The sequence below is a fragment of the Procambarus clarkii genome, chromosome 73 (genome assembly GCF_040958095.1).
Source record: "Procambarus clarkii isolate CNS0578487 chromosome 73, FALCON_Pclarkii_2.0, whole genome shotgun sequence".
Taxonomy (NCBI): domain Eukaryota; kingdom Metazoa; phylum Arthropoda; class Malacostraca; order Decapoda; family Cambaridae; genus Procambarus; species Procambarus clarkii.
In genome coordinates this window covers 20,231,110-20,247,189 of record NC_091222.1, presented here as the reverse complement: position 1 = coordinate 20,247,189, position 16,080 = coordinate 20,231,110, and the positions used below count along the sequence as shown (strand labels likewise).

General features: G+C 53.2%; 1 protein-coding gene across 1 annotated transcript; it reads left to right on the top strand.

Moving 5' to 3' along the window:
- Positions 1 to 4,421: 4,421 nt before the first annotated feature.
- Positions 4,422 to 11,977, top strand: LOC138356630 (uncharacterized). Its single transcript, XM_069312819.1, has 4 exons — positions 4,422 to 4,772; positions 8,984 to 9,127; positions 10,939 to 11,097; positions 11,957 to 11,977. The coding sequence occupies exons 1-4, from the start codon at positions 4,422 to 4,424 to the stop codon at positions 11,975 to 11,977; spliced, it is 675 nt and encodes a 224-aa protein (XP_069168920.1).
- The last annotated feature ends 4,103 nt before the right edge of the window (positions 11,978 to 16,080 follow it).

Genomic DNA, 16,080 nt, shown 5'->3' with positions numbered 1-16,080 from the left:
TGTGGTGGTGGTAGTTGTGGTGGTGGTAGTTGTGGTGGTGGTAGTTGTGGTGGTGGTAGTTGTGGTGGTGGTAGTTGTGGTGGTGGTGGCGGTTGTGGTACTGGAAGGTGGTTGTGGTGGCGGTTGTGGTAGTGGAAGGTGGTTGTGGTGGAGGTAGCAGGCAAGGCCCATCTCAGATGGCGGGGCCGGCCCTGCACCGCCTTAGGGTGCTGTCAGCTAGGAATGAAGCCACCTGGGAATCCCTTGCACTGGCAAACATTTTTTCCCCGTGTGAGATTATCTGCAGTTCCATCACACTCCGCGCCGGGGAGTGTTTGTGACCTGAGACCAAACACCAGCACGCGCGTGTGTGCGTGTGTGTGTGTGTGTGTGTGTGTGTGTGTGTGTGTGTGTGTGTGTGTGTGTGTGTGTGTGTGTGTGTGTGTGTGTGTGTGCGTGTGTGTGTGTGTGGAGAGAAAAAAAATCAGTTGGCAGTTGAGAGGCGGGCCCAAAGAACCAGAGCTCAAGCTCCCGCAAGCACAACTAGATGAGTAGACACACACACACAATAGGGATAGAGAAGACAGTGGAGGCGGACATCACACTCAAGGTCACCACATACATTTGTTCACAGTGGAGCAGCTGTTGTTGTGCTCCACTTCAGGTAGCAACCTGACAATGACAACGTCAAGAGGCGTTACGGATGAGATCTTTAGACAATCTCTATCTACCAACAAGACGAGAAAGAATATTGGATCATTTTGTCTTGGAGATTGAGACACTGGAGATGATCTTGTTGACATTCATTGGGTTTTGTTTATTAGGAAGCTGAATTTTCATCTCCCTTATTTTTTATGTATTGTCTAATATTTTTTTTTTTGCATGTGTTATTTACAGTGTAAGCCTGTACGTTAACACGGTCTAAAGGTGTGTGTCGGTCTGTACGTTGCTTTAAGACTGCTTGTACACAGATTACCACGGCTGAATATTCGTTTCGGTCGCTAACTCGCACACTAATCTGGCCTTAACTAACCCTACCTGACCTTAATCAACTTAACCTCGCTTCCATACTGACTTAGCCTTAAGTAACCTAAGCTAACCTTAACTAAAACCACTTTCACACTAACCTAAGCTTAACTAATTCAAATTAAACTAATCCTAGCTTAACAAATCCAACCTGAGAACCTGACAATAAAGCTATGATGGCATATGCAGGAGCCAGAGTTATTTAATCAATAATGGAGGTGGATAATTGCTATTCAAATACGTACAGACTGTGCTTTAAGTACAGTGTAATATTGGCACTGTGCAGTGGCATCTCAGATGAGCTCAACCAATGATGCCAGAGCCAGGACGAGGCATTGCAAGACGAACTTTGATGCTGTTCACCGAGGCCAGCAACTATGCACAGGCAAAGCATCGTACCAACCTATTCGTTGTGTGTTAGGCACTGTGCTGGGCTTGGTTATTATGGTAACATCTCCGGGCACCTTGAACGACTGCATTCCACACGACCTTCACGTGAGAGCGCGCACTCGCACCCAGTCTCTGAAGGGACATACAGGAGGCACTGGAGCCCTTGTGTTTCTACGTGTCTATATGCACGACGGTCCAAGCCCCAGCGCTGGCCAGTACTAACACCTAATGTCATGCAAAGACGTCCAGTGAAGTGCTTCATTTGTCTGAAGCTAAGAGCTGCTATCATAACGCTATCTATATATTTCCTGGTGCGGACGGTAATGTGGCCAAAGACCAATCCACACACCAGAAGATTAGGAGACGACGACGTTTCGGTTCGTCCTGGATTATTATCACAATCTGCTTGTGTCCAATCTATTCGGTCCAGGACGGACTGAAACATCGTCGTCTCCTAATCTTCTGGTGTGTGGATTGGTCATTATATATTTTCCGCTTCTTGAACACCATCTGGGAATTAAATAAACGCCATATGATACTTTTAACCTTCCTTTTTGATGGGGTTCCAGTTCCGTAATTATCGCAATTGTAACTGATTTATTGCAACACACTTTGGATCTCCATTTTGTGAAGAAGTCTTTATTGATCCACTTAGAAACTGTGGACACCATCACTATGACTGTGGACACCGTCTCAGTGACTGTGGACACCGTCACTATGACTGTGGACACCGTCACAATAACTGTGGACACCGTCACAATAACTGTGGACACCGTCACTATGACTGTGGACAACGTACCTGTGTCTGTGGACACCGTCTCCCTGACTGTGGACACCGTCACCGTGACTGTGTACACCGTGACTGTGGACACCGTCACTATGACTGTGGACACCGTTAATATGACTGTGGACACCGTCACCGTGACTGTGGACACCGTCTCCGTGACTGTGGACATCGTCACTATGACTGTGGACACCGTTAATATGACTGTGGACACCGTCACCGTGACTGTGGACACCGTCTCCGTGACTGTGGACACCGTCACCGTGACTGTGGACACCGTCTCCGTGACTGTGGACACCGTCACTATGACTGTGGACACCGTCTCCGAAACTGTGGACACCGTCTCCGAAACTGTGGACACCGTCTCTGTGACTGTGGGCACCTTCTCCGTGACTGTGGACACCGTCACTATGACTGTGGACACCGTCCCCGTGACTGTGGACACCGTCACTACGACTGTTGACACCGTCAATATGACTGTGGACACCGTCTCTGTGTCTGTGGACACCGTCTCCGTGACTGCGGACACCGTCACTATGACTGTGGACACCGTCAATATGACTGGACACAGTCTCTGTGTCTGTGGACACCGTCACTATGACTGTGGACACCGTCTTCGTGACTGTGGACACCGTCACTATCACTGTGAACACCGTCACTATGACTGTGGACACCGTCACTATGACTGTGGACACCGTCACTATGACTGTGGACACCGTCTCCGTGACTGTGGACACCGTCTCCGTGACTGTGGACACCGTCTACGTGACTGTGGACACCGTCACTATGACTGTGGACACCGTCTCTGTGATTGTGGACACCGTCTCCGTGACTGTGGACACCGTCTCGGTGACTGTGGGCACCTTCTCTGTGACTGTGGACACCGTCACTGTCACTGTGGACACCGTCACTATAACTGTGGACACAGTCACTGTGGGCACCGTCTCTTTGACTGTGGACAACGTCTCTTTGACTGTGGACACCATCTCCGTGACAGTGAACACCGTCTCCGTGACTGTGGACACCGTCTCCGTGACTGTGGACACCGTTACTATGACTGTGGACAGTGTCTCCGTGACTGTGCACACCGTCTCTGTGTCTGTGGACACCGTCACTATGACTGTGGACACCGTCTCAGTGACTGTGGACACCGTCACAATGACTGTGGACACCGTCACAATAAATATGGACACCATCACTATGACTGTGGACACCGTCAATATGACTGTGGACACCGTCACCGTGACTGTGTACACCGTGACTGTAGACACCGTCACTATGATTGTGGACACCGTTAATATGACTGTGGACACCGTCACCGTGACTGTGGACACCGTCTCCGTGACTGTGGACATCGTCACTATGACTGTGGACACCGTTAATATGACTGTGGACACCGTCTCCGTGACTGTGGAAACCGTCTCCGTGACTGAGGACACCGTCACCGTGACTGTGGACACCGTCACCGTGACTGTGGACACCGTCTCCGTGACTGTGGACACCGTCACTATGACTGTGGACACCGTCTCCGAAACTGTGGACACCGTCTACGAAACTGTGGACACCGTCTCTGTGACTGTGGGCACCTTCTCCGTGACTGTGGACACCGTCACTATGACTGTGGACACCGTCCCTGTGACTGTGGACACCGTCACTACGACTGTTGACACCGTCAATATGACTGTGGACACCGTCTCTGTGACTGTGGACACCGTCTCTGTGACTGTGGACACCGTCTCCGTGACTGTGGACACCGTCTCCGTGACTGTGGACACCGTCTTCGTTACTGTGGACACCGTCACTATGACTGTGGACACCGTCTCCGTGACTGTGCACACCGTCTTCGTGACTGTGCACACCGTCTTCGTGACTGTGGACACCATCACCGTGACTGTGGACACCGTCTCCGTGACTGTGGACACCGTCACTATGACTGTGGACACCGTTAATGACTGTGGACACCGTCTCCGTGACTGTGGACACCGTCACTATGACTGTGGACACCGTCTCCGTGACTGTAGACACCGTCACTATGACTGTGGACACCTTCACCGTGGTTGTGGACACCGTCTCCGTGACTGTGGACACCGTCACCGTGGTTGTAGACACCGTCTCCGTGACTGTGGACACCGTCATTATGACTGTGGACACCGTCACTATGACTGTGGACACCGTCTCCGTGACTGTTGACACCGTCACCGTGACTGTTAACACCGTCTCTGTGACTGTGGACACCGTCATTATGACTGTGGACACCGTCACTATGACTGTGGACACCATCACTATGACTTTGGACACCATCTCTGTGACTGTGGACACCATCTCCGTGACTCTGGACACCGTCACTGTCACTGTGGACACCGTCACTATAACTGTGGACACAGTCACTGTGGGCACCGTCTCTTTGACTGTAGACAACGTCTCTTTGACTGTGGACACCATCTCCGTGACAGTGAACACCGTCTCCGTGACTGTGGACACCGTCTCCGTGACTGTGGACACCGTTACTCTGACTGTGGACAGTGTCTCCGTGACTGTGCACACCGTCTCTGTGTCTGTGGACACCGTCACTATGACTGTGGACACCGTCTCAGTGACTGTGGACACCGTCACAATGACTGTGGACACCGTCACAATAAATATGGACACCATCACTATGACTGTGGACACCGTCTCCGAGACTGTGGACACCGTCACTATGACTGTGGACACCGTCAATATGACTGTGGACACCGTCTCCGTGACTGTGGACACCGTCTCTGTGACTGTGGACACCGTCTCTGTGACTGTGGACACCCTCTCCGTGACTGTGGACACCGTCTCCGTGACTGTGGACACCGTCTTCGTTACTGTGGACACCGTCACTATGACTGTGGACACCGTCTCCGTGACTGTGCACACCGTCTTCGTGACTGTGCACACCGTCTTCGTGACTGTGGACACCATCACCGTGACTGTGGACACCGTCTCCGTGACTGTGGACACCATCACTATGACTGTGGACACCGTTAATGACTGTGGACACCGTCTCCGTGACTGTGGACACCGTCACTATGACTGTGGACACCGTCTCCGTGACTGTAGACACCGTCACTATGACTGTGGACACCTTCACCGTGGTTGTGGACACCGTCTCCGTGACTGTGGACACCGTCATTATGACTGTGGACACCGTCACTATGACTGTGGACACCGTCTCCGTGACTGTTGACACCGTCACCGTGACTGTTAACACCGTCTCTGTGACTGTGGACACCGTCATTATGACTGTGGACACCGTCACTATGACTGTGGACACCATCACTATGACTGTGGACACCATCTCTGTGACTGTGGACACCATCTCCGTGACTGTGGACACCGTCACTATGACTGTGGACACCGTCACTATGACTGTGGACACCGTCACTATGAATGTGTACACCGTCTCTGTGACTGTGGACACCGTCTTTGTGACTGTGGACACCGTCACTATGAATGTGGACACCGTCTCTGTGACTGTGGACACCGTCTTTGTGACTGTTGACACCGGCACTATGACTGTGGACACCGTCTCCAAGACTGTGGACACCGTCACTATGAATGTGGACACCGTCTCCATGACTATGGACACCGTCTCCGAAACTGTGGGCCCCGTCTCCGTGACTGTGGACACCGTCATTGTGACTGTGGACACCGTCTCCGTGACTGTGGACACCATCACTGTGACTGTAGACACCGTCTCCGTGACTGTGGGCACCGTCTCCGTGACTGTGGACACCGTCACTATGACTGTGGACACCGTCATTGTGACTGTGGACACCGTCACTATGACTGTGGACACCGTCTCCGTGACTGTGGACACCGTCTCAGAAACTGTGGGCCCCGTCTCCGTGACTGTGGACACCGTCATTGTGACTGTGGACACCGTCTCCGTGACTGTGGACACCATCACTGTGACTGTAGACACCGTCTCCGTGACTGTGGGCACCGTCTCCGTGACTGTGGACACCGTCACTATGACTGTGGACACCGTCATTGTGACTGTGGACACTGTCACTATGACTGTGGACACCGTCTCCGTGACTGTGGACACCGTCTCCGTGACTGTGGACACCGTCTCCGTGACTGTGGACACCGTCTCCGTGACTGTGGACACCGTCTCCGTGACTGTGGACACCGTCACTATGACTGTGGACACCGTCACTATGACTGTGAACACCATCTCCTTGACAGTGAACACCGTCTCCGTGACTGTGGACACCGTTACTATGACTGTGGACACCGTCTCCGTGACTGTGGACACCGTCTCCGTGACTGTGGACACCGTCTCCGTGACTGTGGACACCGTCTCTGTGATTGTGGACACCGTCTCCGTGACTGTGGACACCGTCACAATGACTTTTGACACCGTCTCCGTGACTGTAGACACCGTCTTTGTGACTGTTGACACCGTCACTATGACTGTGGACACCGTCTCCGTGACTGTGGACACCGTCACTACGACTGTTGACACCGTCTCCGTGACTGTGGACACCGTCACTATGACTGTGGACACCGTCACTATGACTGTGGACTCCATCTCAGTGACTGTGGACACCGTCACTATGAATGTGGACACCGTCACAATAACTGTGGATACCTCTTTGATACCTGGTTGATGGGGTTCTGGGAGTTCTTCTACTCCCCAAGCCCGGCCCGAGGCCAGGCTCGACTTGTGAGAGTTTGGTCCACTAGGCTGTTGCTTGGAGCGGCCCGCAGGCCCACATACCCACCACAGCCCGGTTGGTCCGGCACTCCTTGGAGGAATAAATCTAGTTTCCTCTTGAAAATGTCCACGGTTGTTCCGGCAATATTTCTTATGCTTGCTGGGAGGACGTTGAACAACCGCGGACCTCTGATGTTTATACAGTGTTCTCTGAATGTGCCTATGGCACCTCTGCTCTTCATTGGTTCTATTCTACATTTTCTTCCATGTCGTTCACTCCAGTACGTTGTTATTTTACTGTGTAGATTTGGTACTTGGCCCTCCAGTATCTTCCAGGTGTATATTATTTGATATCTCTCTCGTCTTCTTTCTAGTGAGTACATTTGGAGGGCTTTGAGACGATCCCAATAATTTAGGTGCTTTATTGCGTCTATGCGTGCCGTATATGTTCTCTGTATTCCCTCTATTTCAGCAATCTCTCCTGCTTTGAAGGGGGAAGTGAGTACTGAGCAGTACTCAAGACGGGACAACACAAGTGCCTTGAAGAGTACAACCATTGTGATGGGATCCCTGGATTTGAAAGTTCTCGTAATCCATCCTATCATTTTTCTGGCTGTCGCAATATTTGCTTGGTTATGCTCCTTAAACGTTAGGTCGTCCGACATTATTATTCCCAAATCCTTTACATGCTGTTTTCCTACTATGGGTACATTTGATTGTGTTTTGTACTCTGTACATATACCGTCACTATAGCTGTGGACACCGTCAATATGACTTTGGACACCGTCACCGTGACTGTGGACACCGTCTCCGTGATTGTGGACACCGTCACTATGACTGTGGACACCATCTCCTTGACAGTGAACACTGTCTCCGTGACTGTGGACACCGTTACTATGACTGTGGACACGGTCTCCGTGACTGTGGACACCGTCTCCGTGACTAAGGACACCGTCACTATGGCTGTGAACACCGTCACTATGACTGTGGACACCGTCAATATGACTTTGGACACCGTCTCGGTGACTGTGGACACCGTCTCGGTGACTGTGGACACCGTCACTATGACTGTGGACACCGTCTCCGTGACTGTGGACACCGTCACTATGACTGTAGACATCGTCACTATGACTGTGGACACCGTCTCCGTGACTGTAGACACCGTCACTATGAATGTGGACACCGTCTCCGTGACTGTGGAGACAGTTTCCATGAATGTGGACACCGTCTCTGTGACTGTGGACACCGTCAATCTGACTGTGGACAACGCCACTATGATTGTTAACACCGTCTCCGTGACTGTGGACACCGTCAATATGACTTTGGACACCGTCACCGTGACTGTGGACACCGTCTCCGTGATTGTGGACACCGTCACTATGACTGTGGACACCATCTCCTTGACAGTGAACACTGTCTCCGTGACTGTGGACACCGTTACTATGACTGTGGACACGGTCTCCGTGACTGTGGACACCGTCTCCGTGACTAAGGACACCGTCACTATGACTGTGAACACCGTCACTATGACTGTGGACACCGTCAATATGACTTTGGACACCGTCTCGGTGACTGTGGACACCGTCTCGGTGACTGTGGACACCGTCACTATGACTGTGGACACCGTCTCCGTGACTGTGGACACCGTCACTACGACTGTTGACACCGTCTCCGTGACTGTGGACACCGTCTCCGTGACTGTGGACACCGTCACTATGACTGTGGACACCATCACTATGACTGTGGACACCGTCACTATGACAGTGGACACCGTCACAATAACTGTGGACACCGTCACTATGACTGTGGACAACGTACCTGTGACTGTGGACACCGTCTCCGTGACTGTGGACACCGTCTCCGTGACTGTGGACACCGTCACCGTGACTGTGGACACCGTCTCCGTGACTGTGGACAACGTCACTATGACTGTGGACACCGTTAATATGACTGTGGACACCGTCTACCTGACTGTGGACACCGTCACTATGACTGTGGACACCGTCTCCGAGACTGTGGACACCGTCTCCGAGACTGTGGACACCGTCTCCGAGACTGTGGACACCGTCATTGTGGATGTGGACACCGTCATTGTGGATGTGGACACCGTCTCCGAGACTGTGGACACCGTCTCCCTGACTATGGACACCGTCTCCCTGACTGTGGACACCGTCTCCGTGACTGTGGACACCGACTCCGAGACTGTGCCCACCGTCTCCGTGACTGTGGACACCGTCATTGTGGATGTGGACACCGTCTCTGTGACTGTGGACACCGTCTCCGTGACTGTGGACACCGTCAATATGACTGTGGACACCGTCTCTGTGTCTGTGGACACCGTCTCTGTGACTGTGGACACTCTCCGTGACTGTGGACACCGTCACTATCACTGTGAACACCGTCACTATGACTGTGAACACCATCACTATGACTGTGAACACCGTCACTATGACTGTGGACACCGTCACAATGACTGTGGACACCGTCGATGTGACTGGACACCGTCTTCGTTACTGTGGACACCGTCACTATGACTGTGGACACCGTCTCCGTGACTTTGCACACCGTCTTCGTGACTGTGCACACCGTCTCCGTGACTGTAGACACCGTCTTTGTGACTGTTGACACCGTCACTATGACTGTGGACACCGTCTCCGTGACTGTGGACACCGTCACTACGACTGTTGACACCGTCTCCGTGACTGTGGACACCGTCACTATGACTGTGGACACCGTCACTATGACTGTGGACACCATCTCAGTGACTGTGGACACCGTCACTATGAATGTGGACACCGTCACAATAACTGTGGACACCGTCACTATAACTGTGGACACCGTCAATATGACTTTGGACACCGTCACCGTGACTGTGGACACCGTCTCCGTGATTGTGGACACCGTCACTATGACTGTGGACACCATCTCCTTGACAGTGAACACCGTCTCCGTGACTGTGGACACCGTTACTATGACTGTGGACACGGTCTCCGTGAATGTGGACACCGTCTCCGTGACTAAGGACACCGTCACTATGACTGTGGACACCGTCACTATGACTGTGGACACCGTCAATATGACTTTGGACACCGTCTCGGTGACTGTGGACAAAGTCTCGGTGACTGTGGACACCGTCACTATGACTGTGGACACCGTCTCCGTGACTGTGGACACCGTCACTATGACTGTAGACATCGTCACTATGACTGTGTACACCGTCTCCGTGACTGTGGACACCGTCACTATGAATGTGGACACCGTCTCCGTGACTGTGGAGACAGTTTCCATGAATGTGGACACGGTCTCTGTGACTGTGGACACCGTCAATCTGACTGTGGACAACGCCACTATGATTGTTAACAGCGTCTCCGTGACTGTGGACACCGTCTTTGTGACTGTGGACACCGTCTCCGTGACTGTGGACACCGTCACTACGAGTGTGGACACCGTCTCCGTGACTGTGGACACCGTCACTATGACTGTAGACATCGTCACTATGACTGTGGACACCGTCTCCGTGACTGTGGACACCGTCACTATGAATGTGGACACCGTCTCCGTGACTGTGGACACCGTCACTATGACTGTGGACACCGTCACTATGACTGTGGACACCGTCTCCGTTACTGTGGACACCATCTCCTTGACAGTGAACACCGTCTCCGTGACTGTGGACACGGTTACTATGACTGTGGACACCGTCTCCGTGACTGTGGACACCGTCTCCGTGACTGTGGACACCGTCTTTGTGACTGTTGACACCGTCACTATGACTGTGGACACCGTCTCAGTGACTGTGGACACCGTCACTACGACTGTTGACATAGTCTCCGTGACTGTGGACACCGTCACTATGACTGTGGACACCGTCACTATGACTGTGGACATCGTCACAATAACTGTGGACACCGTCACTATAACTGTGGACACCGTCAATATGACTTTGGACACCGTCACCGTGACTGTGGACACCGTCTCCGTGATTGTGGACACCGTCACTATGACTGTGGACACCGTCAATATGGCTGTGGACACGGTCTTTGTGACTGTGGACACCGTCTCCGTGACTAAGGACACCGTCACGATGACTGTGGACACCGTCACTATGACTGTGGACACCGTCAATATGACTTTGGACACCGTCTCGGTGACTGTGGACACCTTCACCGTGGTTGTGGACACCGTCTCCGTGACTGTGGACACCGTCACCGTGGTTGTGGACACCGTCTCCGTGACTGTGGACACCGTCATTATGACTGTGGACACCGTCACTATGACTGTGGACACCGTCTCCGTGACTGTTGACACCGTCACCGTGACTGTTAACACCGTCTCTGTGACTGTGGACACCGTCATTATGACTGTGGACACCGTCACTATGACTGTGGACACCATCACTATGACTCTGGACACCATCTCTGTGACTGTGGACACCATCTCCGTGACTGTGGACACCGTCACTGTCACTGTGGACACCGTCACTATAACTGTGGACACAGTCACTGTGGGCACCGTCTCTTTGACTGTGGACAACGTCTCTTTGACTGTGGACACCATCTCCGTGACAGTGAAAACCGTCTCCGTGACTATGGACACCGTCTCCGTGACTGTGGACACCGTCTCCGTGACTGTGGACACCGTCACTATGACTGTGGACACCATCTCCTTGACAGTGAACACCGTCTCCGTGACTGTGGACACCGTTACTATGACTGTGGACACCGTCTCCGTGACTGTGGACACCGTCTCCGTGACTGTGGACACCGTCTCCGTGACTGTGGATACCGTCTCTGTGATTGTGGACACCGTCTCCGTGACTGTGGACACTGTCACAATGACTGTTGACACCGTCTCCGTGACTGTAGACACCGTCTTTGTGACTGTTGACACCGTCACTATGACTGTGGACACAGTCTCCGTGACTGTGGACACGGTCACTACGACTGTTGACACCGTCTCCGTGACTGTGGACACCGTCACTATGACTGTGGACACCGTCACTATGACTGTGGACTCCATCTCAGTGACTGTGGACACCGTCACTATGAATGTGGACACCGTCACAATAACTGTGGATACCGTCACTATAGCTGTGGACACCGTCAATATGACTTTGGACACCATCTCCTTGACAGTGAACACCGTCTCCGTGACTGTGGACACCGTTATTATGACTGTGGACACGGTCTCCGTGACTGTGGACACCGTCTCCGTGACTAAGGACACCGTCACTATGACTGTGGACACCGTCACTATGACTGTGGACACCGTCAATATGACTTTGGACACCATCTCCTTGACAGTGAACACCGTCTCCGTGACTGTGGACACCGTTATTATGACTGTGGACACGGTCTCCGTGACTGTGGACACCGTCTCCGTGACTAAGGACACCGTCACTATGACTGTGGACACCGTCACTATGACTGTGGACACCGTCAATATGACTTTGGACACCGTCTCGGTGACTTTGGACACCGTCTCGGTGACTTTGGACACCGTCTCGGTGACTGTGGACACCGTCACTATGACTGTGGACACCGTCTCCGTGACTGTGGACACCGTCACTATGACTGTAGACATCGTCACTATGACTGTGGACACCGTCTCCGTGACTGTGGACACCGTCACTATGAATGTGGACACCGTCTCCGTGACTGTGGAGACAGTTTCCATGAATGTGGACACCGTCTCTGTGACTGTGGACACCGTCAATCTGACTGTGGACAACGCCTCTATGATTGTTAACACCGTCTCCGTGACTGTGGACACCGTCTTTGTGACTGTGGACACCGTCTCCGTGACTGTGGACACCGCCTTCGTGACTGTGGACACCGTCACTATGACTGTGGACACCGTCTCCGTGACTGTGGACACCGTCACTACGACTGTTGACACCGTCTCCGTGACTGTGGACACCGTCACTATGACTGTGGACACCATCACTATGACTGTGGACACCGTCACTATGACAGTGGACACCGTCACAATAACTGTGGACACCGTCACTATGACTGTGGACAACGTACCTGTGACTGTGGACACCGTCTCCGTGACTGTGGACACCGTCACCGTGACTGTAGACACCGTCTCCGTGACTGTGGACAACGTCACTATGACTGTGGACACCGTTAATATGACTGTGGACACCGTCTACCTGACTGTGGACACCGTCACTATGACTGTGGACACCGTCACTATGACTGTGGACACCGTCTCCGTGACTGTGGACACCGTCTCCGAGACTGTGGACACCGTCTCCGAGACTGTGGACACCGTCATTGTGGATGTGGACACCGTCTCCGAGACTGTGAACACGGTCTCCGTGACTGTGGACACCGTCATTGTGGATGTGGACACCGTCTCCGTGACTGTGGACACCGACTCCGAGACTGTGGCCACCGTCTCCGTGACTGTGGACACCGTCATTGTGGATGTGGACACCGTCTCTGTGACTGTGGACACCGTCTCCGTGACTGTGGACACCGTCAATATGACTGTGGACACCGTCTCTGTGTCTGTGGACACCGTCTCTGTGACTGTGGACACTGTCTCCGTGACTGTGGACACCGTCACTATCACTGTGAACACCGTCACTATGACTGTGAACACCATCACTATGACTGTGAACACTGTCACTATGACTGTGGACACCGTCACAATGACTGTGGACACCGTCGCCGTGACTGTGGATACCGTCTTCGTTACTGTGGACACCGTCACTATGACTGTGGACACCGTCTCCGTGACTGTGCACACCGTCTTCGTGACTGTGCACACCGTCTCTGTGACTGTAGACACCGTCTTTGTTGTTGTTGACACCGTCACTATGACTGTGGACACCGTCTCCGTGACTGTAGACACCGTCACTATAACTGTGGACACCATCACCGTGGTTGTGGACACCGTCTCCGTGACTGTGGACACCGTCACCGTGGTTGTGGACACCGTCTCCGTGACTGTGGACACCGTCATTAAGACTGTGGACACCGTCACTATGACTGTGGACACCGTCTCCGTGACTGTTGACACCGTCACTGTGACTGTTAACACCGTCTCTGTGACTGTGGACACCGTCATTATGACTGTGGACACCGTCACTATGACTGTGGAGACCATCACTATGACTCTGGACACCATCTCTGTGACTGTGCACACCATCTCCGTGACTGTGGACACCGTCACTATGACTGTGGACACCGTCACTATGACTGTGGACACCGTCACTATGAATGTGTACACCGTCTCTGTGACTGTGGACACCGTCTTTGTGACTGTTGACACCGTCACTATGACTGTGGACACCGTCTCCGAGACTGTGGACACCGTCACTATGAATGTGGACACCGTCTCCGTGACTATGGACACCGTCTCTGAAACTGTGGGCCCCGTCTCCGTGACTGTGGACTCCGTCATTGTGACTGTGGACACCGTCTCCGTGACTGTGGACACCATCACTGTGACTGTAGACATCGTCTCCGTGACTGTGGGCACCGTCTCCGTGACTGTGGACACCGTCACTATGACTGTGGACACCGTCATTGTGACTGTGGACACCGTCACTATGACTGTGGACACCGTCTCCGTGACTGTGGACACCGTCTCAGAAACTGTGGGCCCCGTCTCCGTGACTGTGGACACCGTCATTGTGACTGTGGACACCGTCTCCGTGACTGTGGACACCATCACTGTGACTGTAGACACCGTCTCCGTGACTGTGGGCACCGTCTCCGTGACTGTGGACACCGTCACTATGACTGTGGACACCGTCATTGTGACTGTGGACACTGTCACTATGACTGTGGACACCGTCTCCGTGACTGTGGACACCGTCTCCGTGACTGTGGACACCGTCTCCGTGACTGTGGACACCGTCTCCGTGACTGTGGACACCGTCTCCGTGACTGTGGACACCGTCTCCGTGACTGTGGACACCGTCTCCGTGACTGTGGACACCGTCACTATGACTGTGGACACCATCTCCTTGACAGTGAACACCGTCTCCGTGACTGTGGACACCGTTACTATGACTGTGGACACCGTCTCCGTGACTGTGGACACCGTCTCCGTGACAGTGGACACCGTCTCCGTGACTGTGGACACCGTCTCTGTGATTGTGGACACCGTCTCCGTGACTGTGGACACTGTCACAATGACTGTTGACACCGTCTCCGTGACTGTAGACACCGTCTTTGTGACTGTTGACACCGTCACTATGACTGTGGACACCGTCTCCGAGACTGTGGACACCGTCACTATGAATGTGGACACCGTCTCCGTGACTATGGACACCGTCTCTGAAACTGTGGGCCCCGTCTCCGTGACTGTGGACTCCGTCATTGTGACTGTGGACACCGTCTCCGTGACTGTGGACACCATCACTGTGACTGTAGACATCGTCTCCGTGACTGTGGGCACCGTCTCCGTGACTGTGGACACCGTCACTATGACTGTGGACACCGTCATTGTGACTGTGGACACCGTCACTATGACTGTGGACACCGTCTCCGTGACTGTGGACACCGTCTCAGAAACTGTGGGCCCCGTCTCCGTGACTGTGGACACCGTCATTGTGACTGTGGACACCGTCTCCGTGACTGTGGACACCATCACTGTGACTGTAGACACCGTCTCCGTGACTGTGGGCACCGTCTCCGTGACTGTGGACACCGTCACTATGACTGTGGACACCGTCATTGTGACTGTGGACACTGTCACTATGACTGTGGACACCGTCTCCGTGACTGTGGACACCGTCTCCGTGACTGTGGACACCGTCTCCGTGACTGTGGACACCGTCTCCGTGACTGTGGACACCGTCTCCGTGACTGTGGACACCGTCTCCGTGACTGTGGACACCGTCTCCGTGACTGTGGACACCGTCACTATGACTGTGGACACCATCTCCTTGACAGTGAACACCGTCTCCGTGACTGTGGACACCGTTACTATGACTGTGGACACCGTCTCCGTGACTGTGGACACCGTCTCCGTGACAGTGGACACCGTCTCCGTGACTGTGGACACCGTCTCTGTGATTGTGGACACCGTCTCCGTGACTGTGGACACTGTCACAATGACTGTTGACACCGTCTCCGTGACTGTAGACACCGTCTTTGTGACTGTTGACACCGTCACTATGACTGTGGACACCGTCTCCGTGACTGTGGACACCGTCACTACGACTGTTGACACCGTCTCCGTGACTGTGGAC

Coding starts and splice junctions, on each gene's coding strand:
- LOC138356630 (XM_069312819.1), top strand. CDS start 4,422: ATGACTGTGGACACCGTCACTATGACTGTGGACACCATCACTATGACT. Junction 4,773..8,983: donor TGACTGTGGACACCGTCTCA/GTGACTGTGGAC, acceptor ACCGTCTCCGAG/ACTGTGGACACCGTCTCCCT. Junction 9,128..10,938: donor TGGATGTGGACACCGTCTCT/GTGACTGTGGAC, acceptor TCCGTGACTAAG/GACACCGTCACGATGACTGT.